This window comes from Carcharhinus amblyrhynchos, chromosome 12 (genome assembly GCF_965287045.1).
Source record: "Carcharhinus amblyrhynchos chromosome 12, sCarAmb.v2.hapA, whole genome shotgun sequence".
In the NCBI taxonomy this organism is placed as follows: domain Eukaryota; kingdom Metazoa; phylum Chordata; class Chondrichthyes; order Carcharhiniformes; family Carcharhinidae; genus Carcharhinus; species Carcharhinus amblyrhynchos.
Genome location: NC_137335.1, coordinates 4,484,443 through 4,500,167, shown reverse-complemented (window position 1 = coordinate 4,500,167; position 15,725 = coordinate 4,484,443). Strand labels below are relative to the sequence as shown.

Sequence of the window (15,725 nt, the reverse complement as noted above, 5' to 3'; positions counted from 1 at the left end):
ATACAATGTTGGCAAGTGTGAGGTTATCCACTTTGGTAGGAATAATGGTAGGAAGGACTACTACTTACAGGGCGAAAAGCTGCAGCATGCTACGGTGCAGAGGGACCTGGGGGTCCTTGTGCATGAGTCGCAAAAATCCAGCCTACAGGTGCAGCAGGTGGTCAGGAAGGCACATGGGATGCTGGCCTTTATAGCAAGGGGGATTGAATATAAAAGTAGGGAGGTCTTGCTGCAACTGTACAGGGCACTGGTGAGGCCGCAGCTGGAGTACTGTGTGCAGTTTTGGTCGCCGCACTTGTGCAAGGACATTTTGGCCTTGGAGGGAGTGCAGAGGAGGTTCACTAGGCTGATACCAGAGTTGAGGGGGTTGAGCTATGAGGAGAGGCTGAATAGACTGGGCTTGTACTCGTTAGAGTTTAGAAGGATGAGGGGAGATCTCATTGACACGTATAAGATGATGAAAGGGATGGATAGGGTAGAGGTGGAGAGGTTCTTCCCGCTCAGAAAGGACAGCAGGACTAGAGGGCACAGCCTCAAGATGGGGGGGGGGGGAGCAGTTCAGAACAGAGTTGAGGAGGAACTTCTTCACTCAAAGGGTGGTGAATCTCTGGAATTCTCTGCCCGTTGAAGTGGTGGAGGCTATCTCGCTAAATATATTTAAGACGCGGGTAGATAGGTTTTTGGTAGGCAAGGGGATTAAGGGTTATGGGGAGAAAGCGGGCAAGTGGAACTGAGCCACTTCAGATCAGCCATGATCTTATTGAATGGCGGGGCAGGCTCAAAGGGCTAGATGGCCTACTCCTGCTCTATTTCTTATGTTCAGTGTTTACATGCAGATCATTGAATGTGACAGGTCAGGTTGAAAAGGCACTTAAACAGGCACCCAGGATACTGGGCTTCATAAACAAAAACTAGGACACAAAAGCAAGGAAGTTATACTAAACCCATACAAAACACCGCTTTGGCCTTAACTGGAGTACTGTATCCAATTCTGGTCATAATAGGAAGGATGTAATTGCATTAGAGGGTACAAAAAAGATTCCCAACAATGGTGCCAGGGATGAGGAACTTCAGTCATGTGGATAGATTGAAAACAGCCAAAGTTTTGCCAAAGATAAGATCGAGAGGAAATTGGAGAGAAGTTAAAATTTATTAGTCACAAGTAGGCTTACATTAACGCTGCAATGAAGTTACTGTGAAAATCCCCTAGTTGCTACACTCCTTACCTGTTCGAGTACACTGAGGGAGAATTTAGCACAGCTGATGCATCCTAACAGCACATCTTTCGAATTGTGGGAGGAAATCGGAGCATCCGGAGGAAACCCATGCAAACACAGGGGGGAGCGTGCAGACTCCACACAGACAGTGACCCAAGCTGGGAATCGAACCCGAGTCCCTGGTGTTGAGGCAGCAGTGCTAACCATAAGAACATAAGAAATAGGAGCAGGAGTAGGCGATCTAGCCCTTAGAGCCTGTCCTGCCATTCAATAAGATCATGGCTGATCTGAAGTGGATCAGTTCCACTTTCTTGCTTTCTCCCCATAACCCTTAATTCCCTTGTCTGTCAAAAACCTATCTACCCATGACTTAAATATATTTAGCGAGGTAGCCTCCACCACTTCAACAGGCAGAGAATTCCAGAGATTCACCACCCTTAGAGTGAAGAAGTTCCTCCTCAACTCTGATCTAAACTGCCCCCCTCTTACCTTGAGGCTGTGCTCTCTAGTCCTGCTATCCTTTCTAAGCAGGACAAATCTCTCTACCTCTACCCTATCCATCCTCTTCATTATCTTATACGTCTCTTTAAGATCCCCCCTCATCCTTCTAAACTCCAGCGAGTACAGACCCAATCTATTTAGTCTCTCTTAATAGTCCGCTGAAGTTTAACATTACAAGGGGTCTACGCAGAGCAGAGAGCGAGAAGCCGTTCCTATGGGTGGAAGGATCGAGAACATAAAAGATTAGCAAAAGAATCAAAGGTGACTGTGGTGAAGGCAGGCTCAATATTGGCTTTCAAAAGCACAGGAGGGAAAGATTTTCAGGGTAATGGGAGACAGAGGGTAAGTGCAATAGGTATTTTCTAAGCCGCAAGAGCACAATGGACCAAATAGCCTCCTTCCATCCTTGTCAGGATTTAGATTATCACCACCCCAAAAGAAGCCAACACTGACAAATATAAATTCCACTCAAACTGAAGGAGGTCATAAATATGTAATGAATGAAACTGAAATCAGCACAAGGAGCTGAGATTGGAAGCTAGGGCTAATATAACGGACGTGCCACTTTCAGTGTGTAAATGTAATGGGGCAACTGAGAAGGCTGCTATAATCTAGCATTAACAATGGAATAAAATTTTCAGAAGGGATAGTTAAGGTTTTGGAATATTCCAGCTATACAACACTTAGAAATATTGCATTCGATTCCAGACACAATGCTCCAAAAATGCAAACTGCGCACTGAATACAAATTGACCAAGAATGAAGTTGAGATGGGAGGAATGATAAAAAAACCTCATGTTGTTCAGTTTAGAGATTTAGAGGTTAAGGGCAGATCCCTCTGAAGTATAGACTAGTAAATGAAATACACCAGGTAAATTCAGAAACTGCTTCAGGAATGTAGAATGAGAGGATATACATTTATAGAAGTGTACATTTACAGCATAAATCTGGAAGAACTACTTTTACTCAGCGATAAAGGTTTGAAATAGTTAGGCACACTGGACAGCGAAAGGCAAAAACCTAGGAGATGTTCAAATCTTTTGGATTCCATGCTGAGAAAATTAGCAATGAGTTTCAATGTTCCAAAGGGTTGTGAATAAAGCCCAGTCCATCACTCAACCCAGCCTCCCAGCCATTGCCTCTGTCTACACTTCCTGCTGCTTCGGAAAAGCAGCGAGCATAATCAAGGACCCCACACATTCTGGACATTCTCTCTTCCACTTCTTCCATCAAGACAAAACTCTAAGGACATGGTACCAAACAACTCAAGAACAGTTAGCTGCCATTAGACTTTTGATGTGGAGAGGCAAAAGGCGGGGAATTATAGGCCGGTTAGTTTAACGTCTGTGGTAGGTAAAATGTTAGAATCTGTCATTAAGGAGGAAATTGCGAGGCATCTTGAAGGGAATTGCTTGATAGAGCAGACGCAGCACGGTTTCATTAAAGGGAAGTCGTGTCTGACAAATTTACTGGAGTTCTATGAGGATGTGTCTAGGGCGGTGGATAGAGGAGAACCGGTGGATGTGGTCTTTCTAGATTTTCAGAAGGCGTTTGACAAAGTACCTCACAAGAGGTTATTGCAGAAGGTCGAGGGACATGGAGTTGGGGGTAGGGTGTTAGCGTGGATAGAGGATTGGTTGTCAAATAGGAGGCAGAGAGTCGGGGTCAACGGGTGCTATTCGGATTGGCAGATGGTGACTAGTGGAGTGCCCCAGGGGTCGGTGCTGGGGCCTCAGCTTTTTACCATTTATATAGATGATCTGGAGGAGGGAACCGAGTGTAGGGTGTCGAAATTTGCTGATGACACCAAGATTGGGGGAACGGCAAATTGTGCGGAGGGTGTGGAGAGTCTGCAGAAGGATCTAGATAGGCTGGGCGAATGGGCCAGGAAATGGCAAATGGAATTTAATGTTGGCAAGTGTGAGGTGGTCCACTTTGGTAGGAAGAATGGTAGGAAGGACCATTACTTACGGGGCGAAAAACTGCAGCAGGCGACGGTGCAGAGGGACCTCGGGGTCCTTGTGCATGAGTCGCAAAAACCCAGCTTGCAGGTGCAGCAGGTAGTCAGGAAGGCGAATGGGATGCTGGCCTTCATAGCGAGGGGGATTGAATATAAAAGCAGGGAGGTCTTGCTGCAGCTGTATAGGGCATTGGTGAGGCCACAGCTGGAGTACTGTGTGCAGTTTTGGGTGCCGCACCTGCGCAAAGATATTTTGGCCTTGGAGGGAGTGCAGAGGAGGTTTACTAGGCTGATACCGGAGTTGAGGGGATTAAGCTATGAGGAGAGGCTGAATAAACTAGGCTTGTACTCGTTAGAGTTTAGAAGAATGAGGGGAGATCTCATTGAGACGTATAAGATGATGAATGGGATGGATAGGATAGAGGTGGAGAGACTCTTCCCGCTCAAAAAAGACAGTAGGACTAGGGGGCACAGCCTCAAGATAAAAGGGGGGCGGTTTAGAACGGAGTTGAGGAGGAACTTCTTCACTCAAAGGGTGGTGAATCTCTGGAATTCTCTGCCCGTTGAAGTGGTGGAGGCTGCCTCGCTAAATATTTTTAAGACGCGGGTTGATGGGTTTTTGATAAGCGAGGGGATTAAGGGTTATGGGGAGAAAGCGGGAAAGTGGAACTGAGCAGCGACAGATCAGCCATGATCTTACTGAATGGCGGGGCAGGCTCGAAGGGCTAGATGGCCTACTCCTGCTCCTATTTCTTATGTTCTTATGTTCTTATGCTGGTGTTAGACTGGGGTGGGCACAGCAAGAAGTCTCACAACACCAGGTGAAAATCCAACAGGTTTATTTGGTAGCACGAGCTTTCGGAATGCTGCTCCTTCATTAGGTGAGTGGGTCTTCTGAAGCTGAACTTTCTCTACACCCTAGCTATGACTGTAACACTGCATTCTTCACCCTCTCCTTTCCTTCTCTATGAACAGTATGCTTTGTCTGTATAGCACATAAGAAACAATACTTTTCACTGTATCTCAATGCATGTGACAATAATAAATCAAATCAAAATTAATGAACTGAATTGGGGGAGGGGTGTTCATGTCCTTTGATTTTTTTTAAAAAAGAATCACTATTTTGCTACTTAACTGTTTACAAATCAGTCTGGTACACAATTTCCTAAAACTGGAGAAATTTAATTCTATTTGCTGCAAAGTTCACCAAGATGCAAGAAAGTGACATTGCTACAACAACAAAAACTTGAATTCATGCGGCTCTTAAAACATCTCAGGAGATTTCACAGGGGTGTTATCAAACAAAAGGTGACATCAAGCCACATCAAGATGCAAGAAAGTGACATAGCCACGTCAACAACAACAATTTGCATCACTTAGAGTCAGAGAGATAGACATTACAGGAAAAGGCCCTTTGGCCCATCGCATCTGTGCTGGTCAAAGATAAGCCACCTAATGATTCAAATCCGATTTTCCAGCACTTGGCCCATAGCCTTGGCATCACAAATGCACATCTAACTACTTGTTAAATGTCATGAGAGTTTCTGTCTCCACCAGCCTTTCAGGCAGAGAATTCCAGACTGCCACCACCTTCTGCGTGGAACACTTTTTCTTCACATCCTCGCTAAACTTCCTGCCCCTTATCTTAAATCTCCACCCCCTGGTCATTAATCACTCCACCAAGGGGAAAAGTTTCTTCCTGTCTACTCAATCTTTGCCCCTCATAATTTTATACAATCATGTCCCCACTCAGTCTCCTCTGCTCCAAGAAAAACAATACCAATCTAGACAATCACTCTTCATGAGTAAACCTCTCCAGCCCACGCAACATTTAAGAACTGCAACACAGGTGCAAAATATAGCGAGAATTGAGAAACACAATCCTCACTGGTGAGATCATGCTTTCTGAATCTTCAGGCCTCTTGCTGGTGACTCGTTAAGGAAGGGTCAGGGAACGAATTATTAGAACGTAATCGGTGATAACATTGGATCTGTTGTAATGTGATCAATGGTAACAACCTGTAGGGATCAGCTGACCCAGTAAACCATGTGATGACCAGCTCAGTATAAATTAGAACATGTTGGGAATTGTGGGAAACTTAGAATGGCCCAGGGTAGGGTCTCAAGCTTGGAGTAATGAAGTTTCTTCATTAAACCTTTTCTTTGATTTATAAGTTGGACTAAGTTCCGTCATGTTTTTATTGTCTACACTGAAAGAGTAGATGGAGCAACTAAAATAGAGATGCTTAGGAGGTCAGAATTAGAGGAACGCAGGTATCTCAGAGGGTTGTGTGATTAAAGGCGATTATAGAATCATAGAAACCCTACAGTGCAGAAAGAGACCATTTGGCCCATCGAGTCTGCACTGACCACAATCCCACCCAGGCCCTACCCCCACCCCTACATATCTATCCACTAATCCCTCTAACCTACGCATCTCAGGACACTAAAGGACAATTTTAGCACGGCCAATTAACCTAACTCGCACATCTTTGGACTGTGGGAGGAAACTGGAGCACCCAGAGGAAACCCATGCAGACATGAGGAGAATGTGCAAACTCCACACAGACAGTGACCCAAGCCAGGGATTGAACCAAGATCCCTGGAGCTGTGAAGCAGCAGTGCTAACCGCTGTGCTGCCATGCCACCTAGAGCTAGGGCCAGGTGAAGCCAAGGAAGGATTTGAAAACAAAGACAACAGTTAACTTAATTGTGAGCTGACACAGGTCAATGAGCATAGGATGAACATAAATTGGTGCATTATAATCATCGAATCCAGAGATAATGAAAGCATAGATAGGAGTCTCTGCACTAAGGTGAACTGAGGCAGGGCAGAAATGAACAATGTTAGAGAGGCTGAAGTGGGAGGTCTTGGTGATGATGTGGGTGCACTGGCAGAAGCTCATCTCAGAGTCAAACATGGCACCACAATTGCAAGGACTCTGGATGAGGTTCAGACAGTTCCCAGGGAGAGACACCGCAACTTGTACCAGGAGCAAGCCATCATCTTCCACCTTCCCAACATTTAGCCAGAGGAAGTTTGTAGGCAGCACGGTGGCACAGTGGTTAGCACTGTTGGCTCACAGCACCAAGACCTGGGTTCAATTCCCAGCTTGGGTCACTGTCTGTGTGAAGTCTGCATATTCTCCCCATGTCTGCATAGGGTTCCTCAGGCGCTCTGGTTTCCTCCCACAGTCTGAAAAATGTGCTGGTTAGGTGCATAAATAATGCTAAATTCTCCCTCAGTGTACCCCAACAGGTGGCGGAGAGTGGCGACCAAGGGATTTTCACAGTAACCTCATTGCAGTGTTAATGTAAGCCTACTTGTGACACTAATAACTAACCTTAGCCTTATGCTCATCCAGTATTGGATGTTGAACAAGTTGCCCTATCACTATCCCTGCAATTTCCCCCATTCACAGAATTCTAAACAGGCTAAACTTTCTTAATCATTTGCTATGAATTGGTGAAAAACCTATGAAGTGAAAGTAACAACTTGCACTTATTTTGGGGGTCCAGAAAGTTAGCAAAGGCAGAATGAAAATACATGATAATGTAACAACATATTTTAAGCAGTCTCATGATATTTGTCTCGATCCTGTGTAATTGGATCCCCAGTTCACATGACATCTAATCAGCAAGCTCAAATTTCAAGCAGTTTATAGCCTCAACTTACTCTCTTCCAATAACAAGGTACAATATTCCCTTGCAACAGGATGTGATATAAGCACATGATTACATAGAACAGGACGTCATTACATCATTGAACTATTATGTTGGTACATCAGCAAGGGATTAAAGTACACTTAAACTTGTTATTCAACTCAACTGCAAGACGAATGCTTACAGTTTGGACTGTAGATTTGTAATTTATCAACTGATTTTGAACTACTTCACTCAGATTACTGGAGACTTTGCTTAAATTCAAAGGCTTTACCTGCATTTGCAAGCACAGCGCAACAAAAAAATGCAAATTTAATACTTTGCAATGGATAAGTCAGGGGTCCCACAAAGTCTACATTTACAGTAATAACACTACTGTCCACATTTTCTGTTTTATTTCAGATTTCTATCATCTGCAGGATTCTGCTTTGCTGACTTTACAGACCTTGTGAAAGGACTGCTAACAAAAACTATAACATAACCTCATAACTCTTACGTGACTTGAGTCTTACTGCATTTCTCTTGTACTGTGCACCAAAGAACCAAGCTGAAAAGCCAGCTCTCAATCTCTGTCAACTGGAGTGTGACTTTGGGCCCAACATTTGGCAATGTATTCTCACCCAGGGGTCAAACAGGAACTCGTGCCACTAGAATGCAAGAAACTTCTCATTTCTCTCCTGGTTTTTGGATAGTGAAGCAATAGCACCAACAGACCTTAACTTCAGCTGCAAAGAAAAGTCTTGCTTTTATATAGGAACTGAAGGCAGCCATTCAGCCCCTCGCATGTGTTCACAGAATAGAATCATAGAATCCCAATAGTGCAGGAGAAGGCCATTCAGCCTAGAGTCTGCACAGACTTTTCAGTGTATCTTATTCAAGCCCTATCCCTGTAACCTGACGTATTCACTCCACTAATCCCCCTAACCTACACATCTTGGGACACCAAGGAGCAATTTTAGCAAGGCTAATCAATCTTTGAACTGTTGGAAGAAACCAGAGCAAACGGAGGAAACCCACGCAGACACATGGAGAAGGTGCAAACTCCACACAGTCACCCAAAGCTGGAATGAACCCAGTCCCTGGCGCTGTGAGGAGCAGTTCTAACCACTGCCCGTGTTCTGCTATTCAATTAGATCATGATTGATCTGTATCACAATTCTGACCACCACCTTAACTCCATATCTGATTTATTAGTCATGTATATTAGTATACAATGAAAAGTATTGTTTCTTGCATGGTATACAGACAAAGCATATCATTCATAAAGGAGAGAGTGCAGAACATAAGAACATAAGAAATAGGAGCAGGAGTAGACCATCTAGCCCTTCGAGCCTGCCCCGCCATTCAATAAGATCATGGCTGATCTGTCGTGGCTCAGTTCCACATTCCCGCCCTCTCCCCATAACTCTTAATCCCCTCTCTTATCAAAAACCCATCAACCCGCGTCTTAAAAATATTTAGCGAGGTAGCCTCCACCACTTCAACGGGCAGAGAATTCCAGACATTCACCACCCTTTGAGTGAAGAAGTTCTTCCTCAACTCCGTTCTAAACCGCCCCCCTTTTATCTTGAGGCTGTGCCCCCTAGTCCTACTGTCCTTTCTGAGCGGGAAGAGTCTCTCCACCTCTATCCTATCCATCCCATTCATCATCTTATACGTCTCAATGAGATCTCCCCTCATTCTTCTAAACTCTAACGAGTACAAGCCTAGTTTATTCAGCCTCTCCTCATAGCTCAACCCCCTCAACTCTGGCATCAGCCTAGTAAACCTCCTCTGCACTCCCTCCAAGGCCAAAATATCCTTGCGTAAGTACGGCGCCCAAAACTGCACACAGTACTCCAAATGCGGCCTCACCAATGCCCTATACAGCCGCAGCAAGACCTCCCTACTTTTATATTCAATCCCCCTCGCTATGAAGGCCAGCATCCCATTCGCCTTCCTGACTACCTGCTGCACCTGCAAGCTGGGTTTTTGCGACTCATGCACAAGGACCCCAAGGTCCCTCTGCACCGTCGCCTGCTGCAGTTTTTCGCCAAGTAAGTGATAATCCTTCCTACCATTATTCCTACCAAAGTGGACCACCTCACACTTGCCAACATTAAATTCCATTTGCCATTTCCTGGCCCATTCGCCCAGCCTATCTAGATCCTTCTGTAGACTCTCCACACCCTCCGCACAATTTGCCTTTCCTCCAATCTTGGTGTCATCAGCAAATTTCGACACCCTACACTCGGTTCCCTCCTCCAGTAGAACATAGTGTTACAGTCATAGCTAGGGTGTGGAGAAAGGTCAACTTAGTGCAAGATAGGTCCATTCAAAAGTCTGTGCAGGGAAGAAGCAGTTCTTGAGTCAGTTGGTAAAAGATCTTAGACTTCTGTATCTTTTTCCCTACAGAAGGTGGTGAAAGAGAGTATGTGCGCGGTGCGTGGGGTCCTTGATTATGCTGGCTGCTTTTCCGAGGTAGTGGGAAGTGCAGACAGAGTCAATGGATAGGAGGCTGGTTTGTGTGATGGACTGGGCTACATTCATGACTTTTGTAGTTTCTTGCAGTCTTGCAGAACAGCAGACATGCCAACCTGTAAATACAACCAAAAAGAATGCTCTCTATGGTGCATCTGTAAAAGTTGGAGAGTTGTAGCTGACATGCCAAATTTCCGTAGTCTCCTGAAAAAGAAGGGCTATGGAGGGCTTTTGTAACTAGTGTTGGCTTGGGAGGACCAGGGCAGGTTGTTGGTGATCTGGACATCTAAAAGCTTGAAGCTCTCGACCCTTTCTACTTTGTTCCCATTGATGTAGACAGGGGCATGTTCTCCTTTACGTTTCCTGAAGTCGATGACAGTCTCCTTCGTTTTGCTGACATTGAGGGAGAGATTTTGTCATCGCACCAGCTCACCAGATTCTCTATCTCATTCCTGTACTCTGTCTCATCATTGTGAGGTCCTTCAGGCAAAATATTCTCTTCTAAAAGTTGAATTTCCAAGACCTATTATTTAGGGAAAGTCAAGGGCAATGTTTTCAAACGGGTTACATACCAATCAAACACAGCACCTAGCTCACCTAATGCCGCTCTCAAAACAATCACAAAGTAATGGGGGAAGTGGTACTCAGATCAATCTCTCTCTGTATTTTTGCTAAGGAGCTTTGCCCAAATGAGAGAGAACAGGAGCACTGGCTAGGCAGGTCGTGTCAATGCTGCTTGGGGTTAGGGAAAGGAGAGAGAAGGGCCCTGCCATTGGAAAAGTTACACTGACGGCTCAGTCCTTGATCTGGGCCTTAGTGTAGGTCAGCATTCACAAGGGCCTGGTGCTCAAAGTTGATTCTGCATCCTGTTTCCATGTGTGCTGTTTATAACTCATCCCAACTTGTTAGTTTTTTTACTGCCAAAATTCACAATCAATCTATTTTCTTCCTGCTTTGATTGACAGGTGTGAACTGGAGAAATTATATCTGAATGAATAATGAACTGAGGGTTTTGATATGATTGTGGAGACTATACTTCTGATCCAGAAATGTTCTGAAATGTTTTGCCTTTGGTCCTCAAAAAAGTTAGGATTGACTTGAGGTAAATGAAAAACTATGGATTATTCGGCTAAAACTGATGGGGAACTTTTAGATAAGTATGTACAGTACTCCTGATCAACAAAAATCTATCACTCTTCAATATTAAAGTGGTCCCCAATCCCTCATCCTGGGGAATGAAGAGGGAAGAGAGGTTCCAAATGTCCACCAACTTGTATGGAAAGAAACGCTTCCCAATCTCACTCCTGAACAACCCAACTCTGATTTTAAGGTTATTCTGATTGTTTATTCAGACTCTTCTGTGCTGGATTTTGGTATCCATGCCACTTCAATTTACAGTCTTCACAGAGATTGATGGACTCAGTGGACACTCATGCAAACCAAATCATCTGATAATTCTTACTTGCATCTTGATCTGGCAGCTATTCCATGATGCTGCCATTCTGTGAATCAAGGTCATAAATCCAATCATGATGACTAAAATGAAAATAAGCCACATTAAAACACTTCTGTTATTTTTCCACAAAAATAACCAGGCAGCACCAGAGTGCAAATCTTGCGCTTTTAAACAGAATACCTGAGATTCTTAGTAGAGAGCACTGTCATTAGCAGAACACCTCCACTGGATGCATGCCTGATCTAAACTGATTGAAGTGTCAAGTTTGTATTGGTAATATGATTAAACCAGTTAACATTAACACTGCTCTTTGCTTCCAGTGCTCATTGTTAGAGCACTTCAGGTCAAAAGGTCTGAAAAACTTTACTGTTCACTATGAGAATCATACAGAATCATAGAAACCCTACAATGCAGAAAAAGGCCCTTCGGCCCATCGAGTCTGCACCGAACACAACCCCACCCAGGCCCTACCCCCATATCCCTACATATTATGCCTACTAATCCCTCTAACCTACGCATCCCTGGACACTAAGGGGCAATGTCTTAGCATGGCCAATCAACCTAACGAGCACATCTTTGGACTGTGGGAGGAAACCGATGCAGACACGAGGAGAACGTGCAAACTCCACAGACAGCGACCCAAGCCGGGAATCGAACCCAGGACCCTGGAGCTGTGAAGTAGCATTGCTAACCACTGTGCTACCGTGCTGCCCTGACTGAGAACAGTCAGTGAATGTTAACATGAGTTGTTGGCCCAGTGCTCTACTAAAGGATATGCAATCAGACATTTGGCATCACTGTACAGCACTTGAAGGCAAGAACGTAGAAATGGATGCAGGTGTATCGATATGGATGGCACAGTGGCACAATAGTTAGCAATGTTGCCACACAGCCCGAGGGATCCCAGCCTTGGGTGACTGTGTCTGAAGTTTGCACATTCGTCCCATGTCTGCAAGGGTTTCCTCCAGTTGCTCCAGTTTTCTCCCACAATCCAACAATGTGCAGTTAGGTAGATTGGCCATAATAAATGCACAGAGAATTGATGCAGACTTGATGGGCCAGATGGCCTCTCTCAGCAGTGTAGAGAATCTATGGTTCTATGGATACAATGCACAGCTATCAAGATTTAGATCAAATCCAATTGATTGCAACTTTGGTGAGGTCGCATTAAAAGCTCACTACAGCTTTGTTTTGTTCACTTTCATACCAACCACCAACATGCAATAAGTCACTCCAATATATCTCTATCTGATCAGTCTTAAATATTTGCCTTGCTTCAAGTTTAAAAAGTACATTCACACTGCAAGAGCCTGAATCCTGACAATCAAACCTTGCTGCATGAGTCGCAAAAACCCAGCCTGCAGGTGCAGCAGGTGGTCAGGAAGGCGAATGGGATGCTGGCCTTCATAGCGAGGGGGATTGAATATAAAAGTAGGGAGGTCTTGCTGCAGCTGTATAGGGCATTGGTGAGGCCGCAGCTGGAGTACTGTGTGCAGTTTTGGGCGCCGCACCTGCGCAAGGATATTTTGGCCTTGGAGGGAGTGCAGAGGAGGTTTACTAGGCTGATACCGGAGTTGAGGGGGTTGAGCTATGAGGAGAGGCTGAATAAACTAGGCTTGTACTCGTTAGAGTTTAGAAGAATGAGGGGAGATCTCATTGAGACGTATAAGATGATGAATGGGATGGATAGGATAGAGGTGGAAAGACTCTTCCCGCTCAAAAAAGACAGTAGGACTAGGGGGCACAGCCTCAAGATAAAGGGGGGGCGGTTCAGAACGGAGTTGAGGAGGAACTTCTTCACTCAAAGGGTGGTGAATCTCTGGAATTCTCTGCCCGTTGAAGTGGTGGAGGCTGCCTCGCTAAATATTTTTAAGAAGCGGGTTGATGGGTTTTTGATAAGAGAGGGGATTAAGGGTTATGGGGAGAGGGCGGGAAAGTGGAACTGAGCCACGACAGATCAGCCATGATCTTATTGAATGGCGGGGCAGGCTCGAAGGGCCAGATGGCCTACTCCTGCTCCTATTTCTTATGTTCTTATGTTCTTATGAATGAGATAAACATAAAGGAAGCAGACTCAATCAAGAGCAAGGTCATCTGACTGATACACCATGTTTGCAATAGGTGTGTGCTGATAAGGGCTTTACGCTGCCACAGCAGGTTTCGAAATGAAATTCCCATGTTTCACTTCCCAAATCAGCTGGTGCTCAAAACAAAAACAAACTTCTGCAAACAACTCATTGAAATGTCACAAACATTTACAAACAGCCTTTTCTTCAACAACTTCCACCTCTAACGTAAGAAAAGCACTGGACAATTAACCAGGTCTTACATTGCACTGCACCAGACAGGAGGCCAAACACCTTGAGTCAAGCAGCAGGTTTCAAGAATCATCTTAAGGGGAAAGAGATAGAAAGGCAATTTCTAATCAGGGAACAACTTGCACTTATATTTTTACATACCTTTTTTAATACAGCAAAGCACCCAAAACACTTTAGTGAAGCATTAATCATAATCTGTTGCTCAGCCACAAAAGTAGTATTAAAAACTTGCATTTATATAGCACCTTTCACAACCACAAGGTGCCCCGTAGAACTTCACAACCAATGAAGTGCAGGGTCATAGAGTCGTAGAATCATGTAGCATCAGAGGCCCTTTGGCCCATTGAGTCCACACCAACATATTAGAAACAGCCAAACTCCCACCTAATCCATCTGCCAGCACTTAGCCCATAGCCCCGAATATTAAGATGCGCCAAGTGCACATCCAGATGCGTTTTAAAGGATGTGACGCAATCCATCTCTACCACTACTCAGGCAGTGCATTCCTATCCACTGGGTAAAAAGGTTTTTCCTCACATCCCTCCTAAACCTCCTACTGCTCACCTTGGACCTATACATCCTAGTGACTAACCCTCCAACTAAGGGAAGAGCATTTTGTCCACTTCCCTCGTAATCTTGTACACCTCAATCAGGTCGCCCCTCAGCCTTCTCTTTCTCAATGAAAACAACCCAAGCCCTACCCAAGCTCTCTTCATAACTTAAATGTTCTATCCCAGGTAGCAGCCTGGTAAGTCTCCTCTGGACCTCTCCAGTGCAATCCTATAAACGTGGCAACCGCAACTGCACATGGTATCTAGCTGTGGCCTCACCAAAGTTCTATACATCTCCGACACGACTTCCTTACTTTTGTAATCTATGCCTCGATTGATAAAGGCAAGTTCCTCTTATGCCTTTTTCACCACCTGACTAGCATGCCCTTCCGCCCTCAGATCTGGGGTAACACAGCGGTTAGCACTACTGCCTCAAAGCACCAGGGACCCTGGTAAAATTCCCAGCATGAGTCGCTGTCTGCACATTCTCCCCGTGTCTACGCGGGCTTCCTTCAGTTTCCTCCCACAGTCCGAAAGACACGCTGGTTAAGGTGCACTGGCCATGCTGAATTCTCCCTCAGTGTACCAGAGCGGCTGCCAGGAGTGTGGGGGATTTCACAGTAACTTCACTGCAGTGTCAATGTAAACATACTTGTGACACCAGTAAATAAACAAACAGTACTTTACATTGCTGAGTGGAGAATCTGCGGTGGAGAAATGATGTAAGCTTACTTGTGAGGCTGATAAAGAAACCTTCAATAAAAAGCCACAGAGCAGAGTGGTCAGGGTGAGTGTGGAGTTTGCTGCCTGGTTTCAGACAGAGTAAAAAGTCTGACAACACCAGGTTTTAGCCCAACCTATTTATTTGATAATAATAAGACAGGCCAGCCCCTGGTTTGATTTATTATTTCTCACACGTGTTGGGAATGCAGTGGCTCTGCCCTGCTCTGATTAACTGCCTCCCTCCCTCTCTGCCGGCTGGGGCTTCTGGAAGCTTCTGGCTCCATCGCCGCTTACCTCAGGTTCATGGGTCTGAGTCTCACCGCCACCTTCACCGAGGCCATGGCTCCTCACTCGCCGCTCTCCTCCCTCTGCGGGTAGGTAGGTGGGTGTTTGCCGCTGCGGCCCGGCTCATTTGGGAGGGGGAGGAGTTAGCCCCTCTCACCGCCGCCCGGCCTCCATTCCCGTCCCCGTGCCCATGCCCGCCCGCGGCCCAAGCGGCTGACAACAATGCCTGGCGGTGCCCGCCCCGGGGGGCGGGGGGGAGCCACGAAACGAAGCACCTCCCGCCCCCTCCGCTCCCTGACTGGGCTACCCTGCCCTGATCGGCGTGAGGGCCCTCCAATCGGCTTCGGGAATGGGATGGGGGCGTGGCCCCCCCCGACGTCGCCGCGCTCCGCCCGTCCGGCCTCCACACGTCACGACGTGCCGCCCCGTCCTGTCACCGCGTCGGGCTGCCCGCGTTTCCCCGGCAACGCGTCGACCTGGGACGTCACGCCTCTGGCCGGGACCGGCAATGCGCCTGCGCACAACTTTCCCCCTGTCCCTGAAGTTGGCTGCTAGGTGGTTGGGAGGGCTGGTAAGTTGGATGACCCCACC

At 45.9% G+C, this 15,725-nt stretch overlaps 1 protein-coding gene across 3 annotated transcripts in view; it reads right to left on the bottom strand.

Annotated features, from left to right (window-relative positions):
- The window catches only part of kif16ba (kinesin family member 16Ba), a 152,000-nt gene extending 136,659 nt beyond the window's left edge, over nt 1-15,341 (bottom strand). For all 3 annotated transcript variants that reach the window (XM_080200001.1, XM_080200002.1, XM_080200003.1), the window contains exon 1: nt 15,144-15,341. In XM_080200001.1, coding sequence (XP_080056127.1) covers nt 15,144-15,190 — 47 coding nt within the window. In that variant the 5' untranslated portion in view covers nt 15,191-15,341. The remainder of the gene's footprint in view (nt 1-15,143) is intronic.
- Nucleotides 15,342-15,725: the final 384 nt, after the last annotated feature.